Genomic DNA, 15,794 nt, shown 5'->3' on the forward strand with positions numbered 1-15,794 from the left:
ACATCCAGATGTGGTTGCCATGACCCGGATGACTGAGAATTTACACAAGCATTTTAGATGTGATTTATCTATCCCTATTACAGGGATATGTGTCACAGGCTTTTTAGGTAGCTGTCACTAAAGCTTTACTTAAGAACCCTTGTCTTGATTTGAAAGAATGTTCAATTATAGACCCATTTCTAATCTCCCTTTCTTATTTAGAATTCGTTCTTACCACTGATATCATGATGACCTCATTCAAGTTTTAGAGTTCATCATGGCACTGAAAAAGGACTTGTGAAAGTCATTAATGATATTCTCATGGCCTTTCACCGATGTGACTGTATGGTCTAACTGAACTTTCTCAATAAAGTGCATTGATATTTTGTGTTGGTGCAAAAATAAATAAACTGAATTAAATTGAATTTGATGTGACTAGCTACTCTCTGATCATTCAGAAAATCAAGGTGTGATGGAGCGTTGTAACTTTGAACATGGCCTTTGTTCCTGGGCTACCAGTGATGTAGACACACCAGGAGGTGAATGGACACGCCACAAAGGTGAAGACGTTTGGCCCAACCATGGCCCCCCAAGAGATCACACCCTAAACTTTGCCACTGGTATAACAAGCTTTTCACTGCTTCTGATGATTGCTGTCACAACTAAAGCTGGTTTTAATGGTTCATTTGCACTTGTATTCTATGATTTTTCTGTAAACAGGTCACTATGTTGTACCAGGAAGTCATATCACTGAGAAGGGTCAATTATCTGAAATTATTTCAAAGACACTGTTACCAAGCTTTAACTGCACTGTAAGTTTCTTAAACCATTTCTTTATTTAAGTACAGATACTAAGTGGAGACAAGAATTCCAAATCAGTAGGTCATTTTTTAAATATAATTACTTTACAATTGGCAAAATTATTGGTTCCCCCTAATGATCATTATAAGTTTACATTCCACCTGCAGCCAAATGTGGCCCAAATCCGATATTCTTTGCGCTAAAATGATTAAAGTGAGATTTTTTTCATGACTGTGTAAACAGGCCAAATCACATGGAATCTGACTTTATCTTGTCTGATCTGGGCCACATTTATATGTGATTTTATATAGATATAGTTCTTTAGAAATCTGACTGCAGTCGGAACAGCCAAGCGACCCATATCAGATTAGTATGACTATGATGTCACTCTGTACCGACAGCAAAAGGCTTGAGGAATATCCTTATCTATCTTACCAACAAACAAGGTATGAAGTATTTTAATGAAGAAATAAAGAGAAAAAATACATAGAACACTTACATGTCTGCAGCAAAAGGGTATCTTGGTTTCCTGTAGGATTTCTTATCCATTTTCTTTTTCTTTGTTTGTATCTGATAGGTGAGATTCTTCTACTTCAGCTTGAATGATGGTTCTGCTCAACTAACGGCCCAGTCCAGAACACTGATGTCTGGTATTAATGACAAAATGCTGTGGATCAGGGAAAGTTTTAACAGTTACAGCTGGAAAAGGGAAGAGATCACTTTCTCCTCCTCAGTCATTAGCAAGGTCTGTGGGAGCCAACAAAATGGTGTCTTACATTCAAAGTTTGACAGAAATTTTGTGACATACTGTATGCATTGAGAATCAATAAGAATAGTTTGAGAACTTAAACCATCATTTTTTACTGATGTTTTAAAGAGTACTATATATTGACATTTGGAATAGGATAAAAATGTTAAGAATATATATATCTCATACAGGTTGCTTTCAGGTATGAACTCGGGGCAAGTCAAAGAGGGCTTGTTGCACTTGATGACATTTCTTTTTCCAAGGAATGCATTTTTGACCCTGAAAACAGCAAACTACCTGAAACATTGCCCACCTCTTCCCCGCATACATCCCTCAATACAGCAACGACCACTGCTGTGAAGCCATGTCAGGTAAATTAAAAATTAACAAGTGCACGTCTGCCTTGACATTATATATGAAACAAGGACATTTTCTTTAAATATTTATATATTTTTCTGCAGGATAATGAGTTTTTTTGCAGGCTGTCTGCTGGAAAAGTTTGTATTCCAGCCACACAGCAGTGTGATTATCATCTAAACTGCCCTGAAGGAGAAGATGAGGATGGCTGTGGTAAGCTTTTAAAATGCATATATCTACAAGTTACATTATATTGTTCTGTAACTTGCCTGAGGGGTTCTGATCAGTCACTGAATGAAGCATGTGACCCAGAGCAACACTTTACAGGAGCCTAAGCTCCCCTTAAACACCAATGAGAACTACATTATAAGTTGTTTTTAGACTTAGACAGACTTTATTTGCAGTTTGTATACAGAGTGTATACAAAACAAAATTACGTTCAGTACAGCTCTCATTCCACTGTAAGTCAAAAACACAGATATGACACTCACCTAATGAGACATATTTGAAGTTCTCTAATGTGGAGTTTAAGGGGGAATGTGTCTTAAGGAGTAACTCCATGCAGTGAACAGTGCACTGAAGAATAATTTTTCAAAACACCTTAAATAGAAAATAATTATGTTTGACTTTATAATATAAGTGATGTTATCAGAAAATAGTTTTTTTATTCTAGGTGTTGTTTTTTTTAATACAGATACATTTTCTCTGAAAAACAGAAAAGTGAAAAGTTGCATTGTAATCCTTATAGTCAGTTTGGTTTAGGAGTAAATATCAATGTTACTACTAAGTATTTTCTTCTGCTGCTCTTTTTTAGGCCCATGCACATTTGAGACTGATCAGTGTCTGTGGAGTGATATCAGTGACGGACCAGCTAAATGGCAGAGACAAAAGGGTGCTAGCACTGAGTCCCCTGAATCTCACACTACCCAAACTGGTGACCTTATTAATGTATTTTTAGATTGCATATTGAATCTGTCAGTTTTAAGTTTAAATTGTTAACTGATTCCTCAGTATGTAAGTCAATTAAACGGTGTTGCTTACTTGGTTCTTTTTTTCATTGTCAGGCTCTTACATGACAGTAAATCTCAGTTTAGGCTCCACTCAAACAGAAGCAAAACTCCTCAGCCCCCAACTCCCACCTTCATCCCCCTACTGTCAACTTCTGTAAGTTGTGAAATCGCTAATTTTTAAAACAGAATTTTATATAATAGATAACTTGATTTCATTGTATGAATTGTATAACACTCCCCTCCCAAGAACTCCTGTCTCTCTGTCTCTGTCATGCAACCCACCTCCTAATCTGACATTCTTCTTCACTTCCTTCCTTCTTCAACACAACCAGGTTTCACTTCACCATCAGCATGGGGAGCACTGGGTCACTTAGAGTGCTTATGCAGCAAGCTGAGGGTGGTGAAGCAATCCTGTGGTCACGCAGTCACAACACTGTCTCCCACTGGACCTCAGCACATATGCCTATAGGGCTGTTTCAGCAGCCATACAAGGTGGTTATTCATTAACGGTTTCTCCATTATATTTAGGACTTTGAGTTTTGAAACTTTCAGGAGGTATAAGGAAAGAAAAACAAAAAAAAAAAACATGGGAAGAACATTAAGAACAATCTGACTTAGATTTCGCTACATGCAGAATTCTCAGATTGCCCAGCATGCTGCACACTATATTCAATGAATGGGTTAATGTATGCATTGCTATAATGCTTGTTTCATAGGTAAGCTTTTCATTGGTCCCCATACAATACAGTATTAATAGTGTTTTTAATTATATACAGAATTTACATCAAATTAGCAGATTTCTTTTTTGTTTCAGAAAATTAAACTGAAATATGAAAAACAATTTCTATACTTTTATCTTGTTTATTTTTGTAAAAGATGAAAATCTTAATGTATTATTTTATGATGATATAATATTTCATGTCAAACTCTTTGACATGTTTATGGATATGAAATGATGAAGCACACTACACTCTGCTTAATCATTTTTTTCTAAATGTTATAGATATAGAAAGTACATAATCTGTGTTGAACAAATAATTAGAAACAGGATAAATCACAATAATTCTAATTTCTCCCCAATGAAATTTTAAACGAAGCTAAGAAAAGTATGACATTTAAAAAGGAAAAAAGCATAGATTTTAAACATTTCTGTGGCTATCTGTGTTTTTTAGATTAGGTTCAGTAGCATAACTAAAGAATCAGGGCACATTAGTTCTACTCAAGACCATGTTGTTGGAGTGGATGACATCTCTTTTATGAACTGTGAGGCAGCGTATAAGCCACCAGGTGACTATGGTTCCAATAAACTTCCTACTAAATTTGGATATTTGTTGTTTTTTTCTGTGCATTAATCAGAGAGTTTTAATTGAATTAAAACTTTTTTTTTTTCTCCCCAGCCCTGTCTTCCTATAGTTGTACTTTTGAGGATGGCTTTTGTGTTTGGGTCCAGGGAGCTGAAGATGAGTTAGACTGGTTCAGTTGGTCAGGTCCCACTGAAACCCCCAACACTGGCCCTGCAGGAGACCACACCACTGGAACAGGTTGTTACTTTGCCAAACTATCAGCGATCATGTTCAACTTATAGAGTGTGTATAAGGAAACTATTTTTTATTGTTGGCTAAGAAAGAGCTTGTGTGACCCAAGCTGACATTTGTAGAAGTTATGTTTTACTTTAGCAGCATATACATAATAAAGCTACTGTAGTAATTAAATTACCTGATTACAGAGAAAGAAACACTACAACAACTTATGACTCACAGCGGCAGTTCTTACACAAGTGCCCTGGGTGAACTTGGAGAACTCCGACTCTCCTGATGTCAAGACTAATAAAAATATTCAGTTTTATGTTGTTAACATCAAATTTTAAAACTTATGTAAAACGGCAATGTATTGGTTTTGTCCTGGATGACTGCACTAGCATATTTCTCCAAATGGGCTTTGATGAGCCTCTATTCACTGTAAAATGTTAAATACTTTGAAAAAAGAGATAATTTAACATAGCCCAGACCTAAAAAAAAAAAAAATAATAATAACACAATCCTTCAATGTAGAATCAGTTTATAAGCTATGAATCAGATATCAATTTCAGTGTCATCAGCACCCTAGGATTTACTATAGTTTTTTATACAGCTTGTAGTGCGTACAACATGTGGTGGGATTCCATTCCAATTAAATATGCAAATAAGATATGCAAAAATGCTATCTTGTTTTGCAACCTTCAGATCTGTCTGTTCTCTGTTTGGTCTTGTGCTAGCCCTTACTATTTGCGGCCCACAAACGAAAGCAATAAAGTCCATATAAAAAACATCTGCCATGAGGAAAGTGAAAATGTTGCAAATTGTTTTTCCTCTACAAATGCAAAGTGTTGTGGAAACTGTAAAGTGCTAACTACACAGATTATTGTTTTTAACAAAGGAAAAAAGCTCACAAAGGTTTCATATTTATTTTGCAGGGAAGTACCTTTATATCGAGAGCTCCCATCCAAGTGGAAAAGGAAACACAGCCCAGCTAATGTCTCTACTGCTGCCACCAGCTGGTCAACAAGGATACTGTTTCACATTTTGGTACTACATGTTCGGCGCTACAGTCGGTTCATTGAGGCTGTTTCTGAAAACAGTTGATTCATTGGACAAAACACTGGTAAAACACAAAAAAGATCTTAGAATCTATTATATATTATACAACTTTGGTCTTTTGTTTTAAATGCTGAGACTGTAGATTATACTGTATCATGTATAGCCTGGAAGACAACCATGCAGTCGGTTGAGTAATATTGAGGCTGTTTCCTTTTAATTTTCTTTCTGTTAAAACAAACTTCTCACAGTTGTGAAATGATGATTGCAAAAGTATATTTTTGCATGGTACCATAGGTCCAAGCTGCTTAGTTTTAGTAAATACCTCCGGGTTGCATAAGCCTCCTCACATCCTCAATATGAGAAGTGATTCAGCCTTCTGTCTTTCCTGTAGGTGTGGCAACAATCAGGAAACAAAGGGGATGAGTGGTTGCTGGCTCATAGCCATGTGACCCTGCAAAGAGTACACCAAGTGATTCTTGAGGCGACTGTGGGGGGAGAGGCTGGGGACATAGCCATCGATGACATCTCATTTATCCATGGGCCATGTCCTGACTCTGGTAATAAAATTCTCAAAAACATAATAAGATTTATCAGTTTTCTTTTTTTTCTATAATATAAACATTTTCTAAATATTTTCTGGTATTTAAAGAGGCATACAGTTTTCTAATGATACTGCAACCCATCGCCACAACACAGAATTGCAACACACTTCTGTCTACTGTCTTCTACCCCTTTCCCACTGGCCGAAAAACATGTTTAAACCCTGGGAACAATTGACTTTTAGTGGCAGTGGGAGCAGCTCACTGACGGATGTCTATCCGGGTCAAATGACTCGGCAAGCGACCCGTTTTAAAATCGCCTCATCTCTGACCAGCATGCTGTGGAAACACCAGAGCTGGGTTGACCCACTAATTTACATGATATCATTCAGCGCAATGATCGAAGGTCAACACACCGTACAAGTCGTGTCTGATTTAGCAAACCGAATCAATTCTGTTTTCATTCGATAAACATGGCGCAGCACTGGTGGGAGGGGTTCAGACAGATAATAGAGTGAAACAACAAAGGACACTGATTATGCCCCGGGCTTCCTTACACGTCTCTCTCCATTGTTTACCTTCCTGATTTCTGTCACACTGGTGACAGCATGAATGCTAACCAAGCGTGATGGTCACACCCAGAAGGGGGACAGAAGCCACACAGCTACCAGCTTGGAGTTAGACCCAGCTCATTTTGCCAATGGGAAGGGAGCCAAATGCCGATTGTTAGTGGGTCGATCGATATTTGAAAAACACATGTTTACCTGCTATTTTCCATGAAAGAGAAGTTTTAGCTTGCTTTAGTACTTGACAAAGTTTATTTTATTTTATTTTTATGTACTTTTTTTCACCTTGTGTGGAGTTGTCATTGTGGTTTGAGTTGAGTTCGAGGCTGGTCACTTCTGACTATCCACAAAATCCCTCTTGAATATGGAATCCCTGATGTCACATCTGCAGAACAGCATGGAAAATTCAGACTAAGGGTATATTCAGGCTTCTAGATGCAACTGCGCTGAACTACTGAGGTGTCACTCTACTCATCAAACTATGTTTAGTCATAAAGGTCACATAAAAAGGCATTTTTAATGACACTGTAATTTTATTTTATTTTTAGAGTTTTTACGTCACTAGTGGCTCATTTTATGGACAGTAGGCTTACAGAAAAGGGGGTATGAGAGAGGGGGAGGGACATGCAGGAAAGCACCACAGGCCAGATTCGAACCCGGGTCGGCCACGTCAAGGACTGATGCATCCATACATGGGTTGTGTGAGCTAACCACTGCGCCAGCAAAAGACACCCAAGACACTGTATTTTTCGGTCTAAACTGACATAATGTCTCTTTAACACTCACCTCTCCCATTTTGTTCATCACAGACTGAACGTTAAACTTTGCAAATCAATTTATTCCTCTTGGTAGGCATTTTTTATTTATTATGGACCCCTGACCAAACCAAAAATAACTTTCGGGAAGGTTGGTCTATAGGGTTATAGTAGTACGCTTGTGTTCTGAGAAGGTTGCAAGTTCGATCCCCACAGCCACAGCCTCCACTCTGGGTCTCTGAGCAAGACCCTTAACCCCACACTGCTCCCGGGGCGTCGCACAAGCTATGGGTCAAAATGCAGAGGTACATTTCTCCAATGTGAGATCAATAAAGTTCAATTATTTTTATTACTTTCATTGTTTTATCTGTCAATTTGGAAAAAGCTTTTTTTCAGCTACTCTCCCTCGCTCTATCTCACAACCACATCCACCCCTGATTTGTTGATAAGATATGAATTGACAGAAAAGGTTCAGATGTTTGTTCTCCAGCATAAATCGCTAAGCATCCACTGCAGGTTTCTCTTTTCTCTGGCTGTGCTCTTTTCACACTAATCAGACTTTTCATTGCACTAGAAAGGTATTCCTTACATAATTTTACTTCTAAACACGCCTTTACATAGGAATAGCATGCATATCACTCACTAAATTAATTTCCACACATTTTCCTGAGTAGATAAATGAAAATTGATTTGTTGCGATTTCATCAGTGTTAATGTAGTCTGATACAAAATTTAAAAACATTTATAAGGTTGAAGGGGAGAAAAAAACTAGCACATAGTTGTTATTAAATAGGCATAAATATGCAGCAACTGCTTTGATGTGCTGTTCTTAATCCCCCCCTAAAAAAAATAACTTTTGGGTACAATCTACATACCACAAATATGTTCAGCAGCTGTCATACTGATATATAGCACAGCCCAAATTTTGTTATTGTTTTCAATCAAATGAGTAGTATAGAGAAAATGATACTTGCATAGTTTCATGGCTACAAAACAGTGTAACATCTTTGAAATTGTGTTGCCTTTTAGATGTGTGTGATTTTGAAGAGGGCAGCTGTAACTGGAAGCAGGCAACATCAGATGACTTTGACTGGATCAGGCACTCGGGTAGCACAGCTAACCCAAACACAGGACCAGACAGCGATCACACCACCAACACGCCATCGGGTCATTACTACTTCCTGCCATCTTCCATAGATGAACAAGCCGGCCAAAAAGCTATAATGTATTCACCTCTATACCCTGAAAGTAAGAGTTAGAATTTTACTATTAAACATCCTAAACTAGAAGTTGCATATCCTTTTTTATTTTACTGTTTAGATTATGCAAAGCCTCAACCCGTGCAAATGCTAAATTATATGGAATATATATGTATTTTAATTCGGTATTGTTTCTCTGTTCAGGTAAAGGATTTTGTGTGCAGTTCTGGTACCACATGTACGGGAAGGGAATGGGCACACTGAATGTTTACCAACAAAGTGAAGATGGTGAAGAGGTTTTAATTTTCTCCCAGTCAGGAGACCAGGGCATGTTCTGGAGGTTTGCTCAGGGTTCGCTCCTGCCCTGGGTTAAGCCATACAGAGTAAGTCACTCATTTTCAGCTACATTATGTAACTTACTGTCATTGAAAGCATGCTGACACATAACCTTAATATGTAATAAAGAAATATGCATTTTGCTTATACATACACTGAAGTGTAACATTATTTGTGTTTCAGTTTGCTTCTAGTATAGACAAAACACAACTGAAACATTTCTGCTCAATAAACGTATTTTTTTATTTTGTCAAATTAAAATAGCTGTTTTATTATTTCTGTTTATTGCACCGTTGCTTTACAGTTATATTAAAGGAGTTTTTTACAGTTTAAGCCCATTTTCTGTAGTGTCCAGGATGAAATCGAATGATCGACACCAAAAGTTTGACAATTGCTCCTGTCTCTGCTTTTTGGCTCATTTAGAATCCACCCCTGGCTGCTTCAGAATGGCTTGCATAGAGCATGTCCGATAATGTCCTTAAAACAACCTTAAACGTTCTTTTTTTAAAATATGCTACTCACCGTGTCGTCAGCGCTGTTCAATGACGTTCCAAAAAAAGTTTCGTAAAGAAAAAACGTTCCTGTAGTGTTTTATTTAGCATTTTGTAAATCCCATTGAGTTCTGTAGGAATAGTCAATATTTCCCTGCCACCGGAAACGGAAATGGGGCCTGTTTACACAGTTGTAGTCTTTTCGCTTCACTCTGCGTACTCCGACGTCGAGAATCAAGAATCCACCTTTCGTATTCCATTTTCAGAGTTTTTTAAAGTGTTTAACAGAGACGTTAGCACCTCGACGTCGGAGTGCTAACGTCTAACGTCGGAGAAATCATTCGATTTCATCCTGGATACTACAGAAAATGGGCTTAAAGTGTAAAAAACCGAACTTCTCCTTTAACATGACGAACATGTTGTGGGAATGGTGGCCTATTGGTTAGGGCATAGAATCCTGAGGTGCTGAGTTCGAGCCACACTCCCACAGACTGCCACTCTATCAGGGATTTGATATCAGAGATCCAACCAGTGCACTTTACATGGAACTGGTATTTATTTATTTTCCCCCAGTATTTGTTAATACATAGCATAAAGTACATTTATAATTTTGTTCATTTGTTTTACATTTTTTAACAATCACATGTCAAGGTATATGGTTCATTCATTCAACAGTTGAATTGGATCGGTATCGGATATCAGCCGATAAGCTCAACCCAGGTATCGTATCAGATTGGATCAGAAAAAAGCCTGGATCGGTGCTTCTCTAATTTTTAGTCCTAAAGATTTTAGAAAAATCTCAATTTAGTTTGACCCTTTCCTGCTGTTATATGCATAGTTGTAGTTAAAAAAAAAAAGAAAGAAAAGAAAACTCCTTATAGAAACATTGACTCTGAAAATAGGGACATGTTGTATATATTTTTAGATTGTGGTGGAAGGTGTGAAAGCCGGCCCGACCATCGAGGGAGATATGGCCTTTGACGACATAAAACTCACAAATGCAGAATGCATGAATCATAGTTTCTGTGACTTTGAGAGCTCCTTCTGCCACTGGAGCAATGTGGGTGGGGGAGTTGACCAGGGAGATTGGCTCCTTGGAACGGGAGACTCCCCAAACCCCAATACTGGACCAACTGTTGACCACACTACCAACTCTTCATACGGTAATATGATGTTATGTACTTGATTGCATAAAATATTTGTTTTATAATATATTTGCAAGATCGTAGGTGCACCGATCTTAGTTTACTTTCGCCAGATCTTAAATAATTGCATTTCTAGTCTTATTATGTCATGGGAAATTTGATACACCTTGCCATTTCTTCCTCAGGTCACTACATATATGTTGACAGCTCAGTGGGTGAGTGGGGAGACATGTCGTACCTTGTCAGTGGTGTGGTCCTGCCATCCTCAAAAGATCACTGCATTAAATTTTGGTACCACATGTATGGCAGCCATGTTGGGACCCTTAGCATCTACATCAGTGACAGGTGTGAACATTAGCATCAAAATGAAAGTTTGTTAATTGCCACATATTTTTTTTTTAACTTCTTCTGATTTACAGGAAAAGTCTTGCTGAAGGTAACGGGTTAGAATATCTGAAGTGGACTAAAACGGGAAACAAGGGAGACCAGTGGCTGGAGGACAGTGTTACTGTTCAACATGAACATGATTTCTGGGTAATAAACATATATGCATTCTAAAATATGTCTCAACTGTTAAAAAATCTAAAATGTAGAATTAATTAAATTAGTGTCACTACTTTAATACAGTATTGCCACAATTTCCCCTTTGTGGGACAATAAAGGGATTTTCTATTCTATTCTAATCTGTTTTATGCTACAGTATGTTTTTCTTTAGAATACAGTTAATGCCAATGCTATTTATATCACTGGAAAAAATCTGATTTTAAATTATTTACATTCCACCAAGATCCAGCTGGGAAGGTTTCCAGCAGACAGTACTTCTTAGCACCTTCAGTGTTTGCAGCAAAATCCTAAACGTCTTAGATGATAGATAGATATAGAGGGTGGGATTATTTCTTCCATAATTCACCTCAAATTTCCACAGTTAGTTACAATTTTTAGGTATCCTGGCATGTGAAGTTCTTTTAATTAAAAATGCATTGACACTGGTTGTGCTTTTTTTGTTCTAAAAGTACAGAACTAATAAATATCTGCTTTATCATCTAAATCCAACATCAAGCTCAATAGATAGTACGGTAAAAGAATTTAAATTTTTTAAAGAGATTACAAAAGATGTTCTATTGCCCACCACGCTAAACAGAGCAACTCTCTACACTTGTTTGATGAGATGCAGAAATGTAAAGGCAATAATAAGAGTTATTGGGAAATTAAAGTTTGTAAAAAGATATTGCTAAATCATTGATTGTTATATTTTTCTTCCTACAGCTAGTGTTTGTGTACCAGAGAGGAATGAGTACAGGTGGAGATGTTGCTCTTGACGATATCACCATCCTTCCCTCAAGCTGTGTGCATCCCATCTCTCCTCCCTCAGATGATACAAGTATTCCTCTTACTTAAATCATGCGTACCTATATGCCATTCTGTCTTGAAATAATTACTTACTTAATTACTTCAGTTGCAGGTATTTATCTCAACATGGTTTCCTGTTTCTGCAGATATGCTGTCTGTTGGCCTTGCAGTTGGTCTGACTTTGCTGATTGGAATCATCATCTCCATTTTCCTTTTTATACTAAAACGAAAACAGAATTCAGTGTATGCTTTTTTGTTTTTTGTTCACGTTTCACATATTGTAAACATGATGTGTAAAAGATATTATGTTGTTTATTCATTTTTTGTCCCATATGTTACAGGAACCAGTCATCAATAATCAATAATGAAGTAACTAATGAAAACTCTGTGTTCGACCAGTGTGACAACACACAACATGTAAGTTAGTATTTGTATTAAATTCAATTATATTATAGAGAATTATATCATATTATCGTTTGTTCTGTTTCAGGATACAGAGCAGGAAGCTGCACTTGACTTCTCCTTCTTCAACAAACTTTATGATCCATCAACACACACTCCTGAAGCTTCCTCTGAGGCTTAGCCTGTGTTTTATTTAGTAAAATATATAAAAACATCACGTTTGTATTAACTATATTACTCCTTCTTTCCTGCAAATACTACTAATCCTAAAAGCCATACTGTAATTTAAAAAAAAAAAAAATTTCCAAAATTGAAACGCAATTATCTTTTTTTTTCCATTTTACTAAAGGTCTTTTGCTCTGTAGATTCAAAATAATTAGTTATATTTTAATCACAACATAAAGTGAAAATTGTTATGCTAATTTTGTTTGACTTTCAACATGTTTGGTAAACTAAAAAACTAAATCATAACTGCTAAACAATTAAATATATGGTGGTAAATGTCTACCGTTAATGGCTGAAATTCGAACATTTTATGTAAAATCAGTCAGTAGGGTTGTCTGGCACTTTAAAGGCAGTTACTGAGTTACTTGGCTGTGGTGCATTGGAAGTGTATATATATATATATATATATATATATATATATATATATATATATATATATATATATATATATATATATATATATATATATATTTATTTTTTTTTTTTTTTTTTTTTTTCCCAGTAAGTTTTTCTAGATATAACTGAGTAAATGTAACTGGTGACTACTGCCTTTGCCTACTACCTTTGAAGTAGACAATTAACCTGGAGCTCAGTTAAAGATGAAAGACAGCCTTTTTTTTTTTTTTTTTTTTTTTTTACTCATAGAGAACATGCATTTGTTGCATCTTTACTGGGGGGGTTATGTGCTCCCGGGCCTTAGGTCCCTTAGTCAATGGCAGAATCTGTTCCTGTGTAACCAGCTGCTGGAGAGGTCATGCTAGCTGATGTTCAGGAAGTATTTTAGCCAATTCAACACACAACAAGCCAAAACATCATGCCAGATGCATCTGATACAATTCTAAATGGGGACATCTGCTGGATTGATATGAGACCTACCTTTTAGTGGGTATCCTAATGTCTTCATTAATTTGTTTGTTCCATAATAATACTTCTGATAATGATAACATGAATATTTAATAAAAAAATAAAAAAAAACAATTGTATGACTTGTTAACTTCTAATAAACAGCCCTTCTGATGCACAACAGCACATGAATGTTGTGTATATGTGAAAGTGTAGTCCTGTTGTACCTCAGACTGATGATGCACCCCAGCTTCTACCCCAGGATTCATGCAAAGGTCTGTGGGATCAAATCTTGCCTGGGTTCTGTTGCTTACCTTGCCACATATGTTATTGAATGTTGTGCAATTATGCCTTTAACTATAATACTAGGTGGCTTTTTGAATGTTAATGAGAATATTGGAAGGGTAGTGCTTCTGCAACTGGGAATATGATAGTTGTGCTGCTTTGTTTTGTAGTTCAGGAATTTTTATTGAAAAAAAAAAATCATTTTAACAGTGCTTGGATATAAACTGCTCCTCTTCTGCCTCATTACCTTTCAGGCTCTAAAGAAGACCTGCATATATTTCACAGATGTTGCTGGCATTAATAAATTGTTTTTGCTATTTTATGTAATTTAGGATACACAGCAGTAGGTTTGGCACAATATTTGACTGGCTCCTATATATATCTTTTTATTTCCACTGTGGTATCTGCTGCCGCACTGTGTGTCTTCCATGTTGCATGTACAACAAAATTAATACCTTAATGAATAATCGTTGAAATTGTTTTTAGATGTTTTGATAACTAAAATGATATAAACGAACTCTGCTGTCAATTAGTTCCCACAGGCTTTTCCCGTTCTTATAGCCATATTCCTTCTGTGGTTCTGCTGATGAGGATGACCATTTTAAAGAGAAGAATAAATCACTAAATAATTCAGCAGTTGATCTATGGCACTGACTCTCCTTCCATATTTCGAACTCCCTTTACTCACTCGGTCACTAGAGACTGACACTGGAGTGGATTTTCACTCCTGTCCTGTCCCACTCCCACAGAAAAAAATTGTGTCCCGTCCCGATCCCGGGCCAGAGTAGAAATCTAAATCCTGTCCCGTCCCACTCCTGGTGAAATTACTCCCACTCCCATCCCGCTCCCATTCAGAATGACTCCCGCTCCTGCTTCACTCTCATTGTTGTTGTTATTTATCGAGCGCTGGTGAAAAACTCAGAGCGGAAGCACTGTTGGTTTTTGGGTCGTGTAGTTTTTTTTTACTCGCATTATAGTGTAGGCTTCAAGGAAAAAAACTACAAAATGGTGGCGCCAGTACTGGATTTCTTTTTCTTTCTATTTTATTTTATTTTTTGGCATCGATCCTAGTTTTTTTTTAGTTACTATTGGTTTGCTCCCGCTCCCGTCTGCTCCCGTTAATGTTTAATCCTGTACCGTCCCAATCACGTGATCGTTACTAATACTGACTCCCATCCCACGGGTCACAGGATTCCCGTGGGATTCTCAAAAACTGTCAGTCTCTATCGGTCACACACACATACCCTGAGTCACAAACCTTTCACTTCAACACAACACAAACACAAATCCTTCTGTCAGTAATTAAATTCAATGATCTTCTCTAAAGTGAACTACTAAAACCTATAATCTAGAACTGTTTAGTTGTGCCATGGAGATAAATATTTGTTGTAAATAAATAAGTACCGTAGATGGGCTTCACAGTGGTGCAGTGGGTAGCGCTCTTGACTTCTGGGAAGAAGGTTCTGGGTTTGACTCCTGGCCCAGGGGCTCTCTGCGTGGAGTTTGCATGTTCTCTCTGTGCATGCATGGGTTCTCTCTGGGTACCCCGGCTTGCTCCCACAGTCTAAAATCATTCTCTAAAATTTTCTTGGATATGAGTGTGTGTGTGCATGGTTGTGTGTTTCCGTGCGATAGACTGGTGACCTGTCCAGGGTGTACCCCGCCTCTCGCCCATAGACTGGCAGAGATAGGTATCAGAATGAGGATAATTTTTCCCAATTTTTGCACCAGTTGTTGTGATGACATATTGCTGGTCCATAGGAGCTGTTTTTCCAATTAGGTTTAGGGCAAGATGCGACTTGGTTTAAGTTTCTGATTTGAGTGAAACTAAACACAACTCACACTGGTAATGGTAAGGTATAGGGTTATTGTCAGGGTTAGGGCATAAAAGAGGGTTCAAGATTACTAAAAATCAATGGAAGTCATTTGGAGTCCACATATATCCCTCATTATCTATAGCCAGGCGTATATGCTGCTGTTTTAGAATAAGAGTGAGGATCAATTTAGTTTGTGTTTGTACATGTCTAATTTAGATGTATATGTGTATGCAGCAAATTCTAAATTATAGCTATAAAATATGATTTCTGTCTCTGATTTAAACTGTAAATGACATCAATAACGTCGCAAGATCAATCAAATTTCCAGCGGAATGGAAAAGAGGTTGTAAAGTTGAATTTATTGTTAAAA

At 37.1% G+C, this 15,794-nt stretch overlaps 1 protein-coding gene across 1 annotated transcript in view; it reads left to right on the forward strand.

The window, feature by feature from the left end:
- The window catches only part of si:ch211-106h4.4 (MAM and LDL-receptor class A domain-containing protein 1), a 41,055-nt gene extending 28,572 nt beyond the window's left edge, over positions 1 to 12,483 (forward strand). The window contains exons 31-51 of the mRNA XM_038295973.1: positions 438 to 599; positions 700 to 791; positions 1,358 to 1,525; positions 1,720 to 1,899; positions 1,990 to 2,098; positions 2,700 to 2,819; positions 2,950 to 3,049; positions 3,228 to 3,387; positions 4,068 to 4,182; positions 4,293 to 4,436; positions 5,348 to 5,535; positions 5,863 to 6,028; positions 8,361 to 8,579; positions 8,735 to 8,913; positions 10,283 to 10,520; positions 10,688 to 10,847; positions 10,922 to 11,036; positions 11,769 to 11,883; positions 11,999 to 12,095; positions 12,194 to 12,269; positions 12,343 to 12,483. Coding sequence (XP_038151901.1) covers positions 438 to 599; positions 700 to 791; positions 1,358 to 1,525; positions 1,720 to 1,899; positions 1,990 to 2,098; positions 2,700 to 2,819; positions 2,950 to 3,049; positions 3,228 to 3,387; positions 4,068 to 4,182; positions 4,293 to 4,436; positions 5,348 to 5,535; positions 5,863 to 6,028; positions 8,361 to 8,579; positions 8,735 to 8,913; positions 10,283 to 10,520; positions 10,688 to 10,847; positions 10,922 to 11,036; positions 11,769 to 11,883; positions 11,999 to 12,095; positions 12,194 to 12,269; positions 12,343 to 12,435 — 2,996 coding nt within the window. The 3' untranslated portion in view covers positions 12,436 to 12,483. The remainder of the gene's footprint in view (positions 1 to 437; positions 600 to 699; positions 792 to 1,357; positions 1,526 to 1,719; positions 1,900 to 1,989; positions 2,099 to 2,699; positions 2,820 to 2,949; positions 3,050 to 3,227; positions 3,388 to 4,067; positions 4,183 to 4,292; positions 4,437 to 5,347; positions 5,536 to 5,862; positions 6,029 to 8,360; positions 8,580 to 8,734; positions 8,914 to 10,282; positions 10,521 to 10,687; positions 10,848 to 10,921; positions 11,037 to 11,768; positions 11,884 to 11,998; positions 12,096 to 12,193; positions 12,270 to 12,342) is intronic.
- Positions 12,484 to 15,794: the final 3,311 nt, after the last annotated feature.

The sequence above is a fragment of the Cyprinodon tularosa genome, unplaced genomic scaffold, assembly GCF_016077235.1.
Source record: "Cyprinodon tularosa strain WSP-4 unplaced genomic scaffold, ASM1607723v1 ctg364, whole genome shotgun sequence".
In the NCBI taxonomy this organism is placed as follows: Eukaryota; Metazoa; Chordata; class Actinopteri; order Cyprinodontiformes; family Cyprinodontidae; genus Cyprinodon; species Cyprinodon tularosa.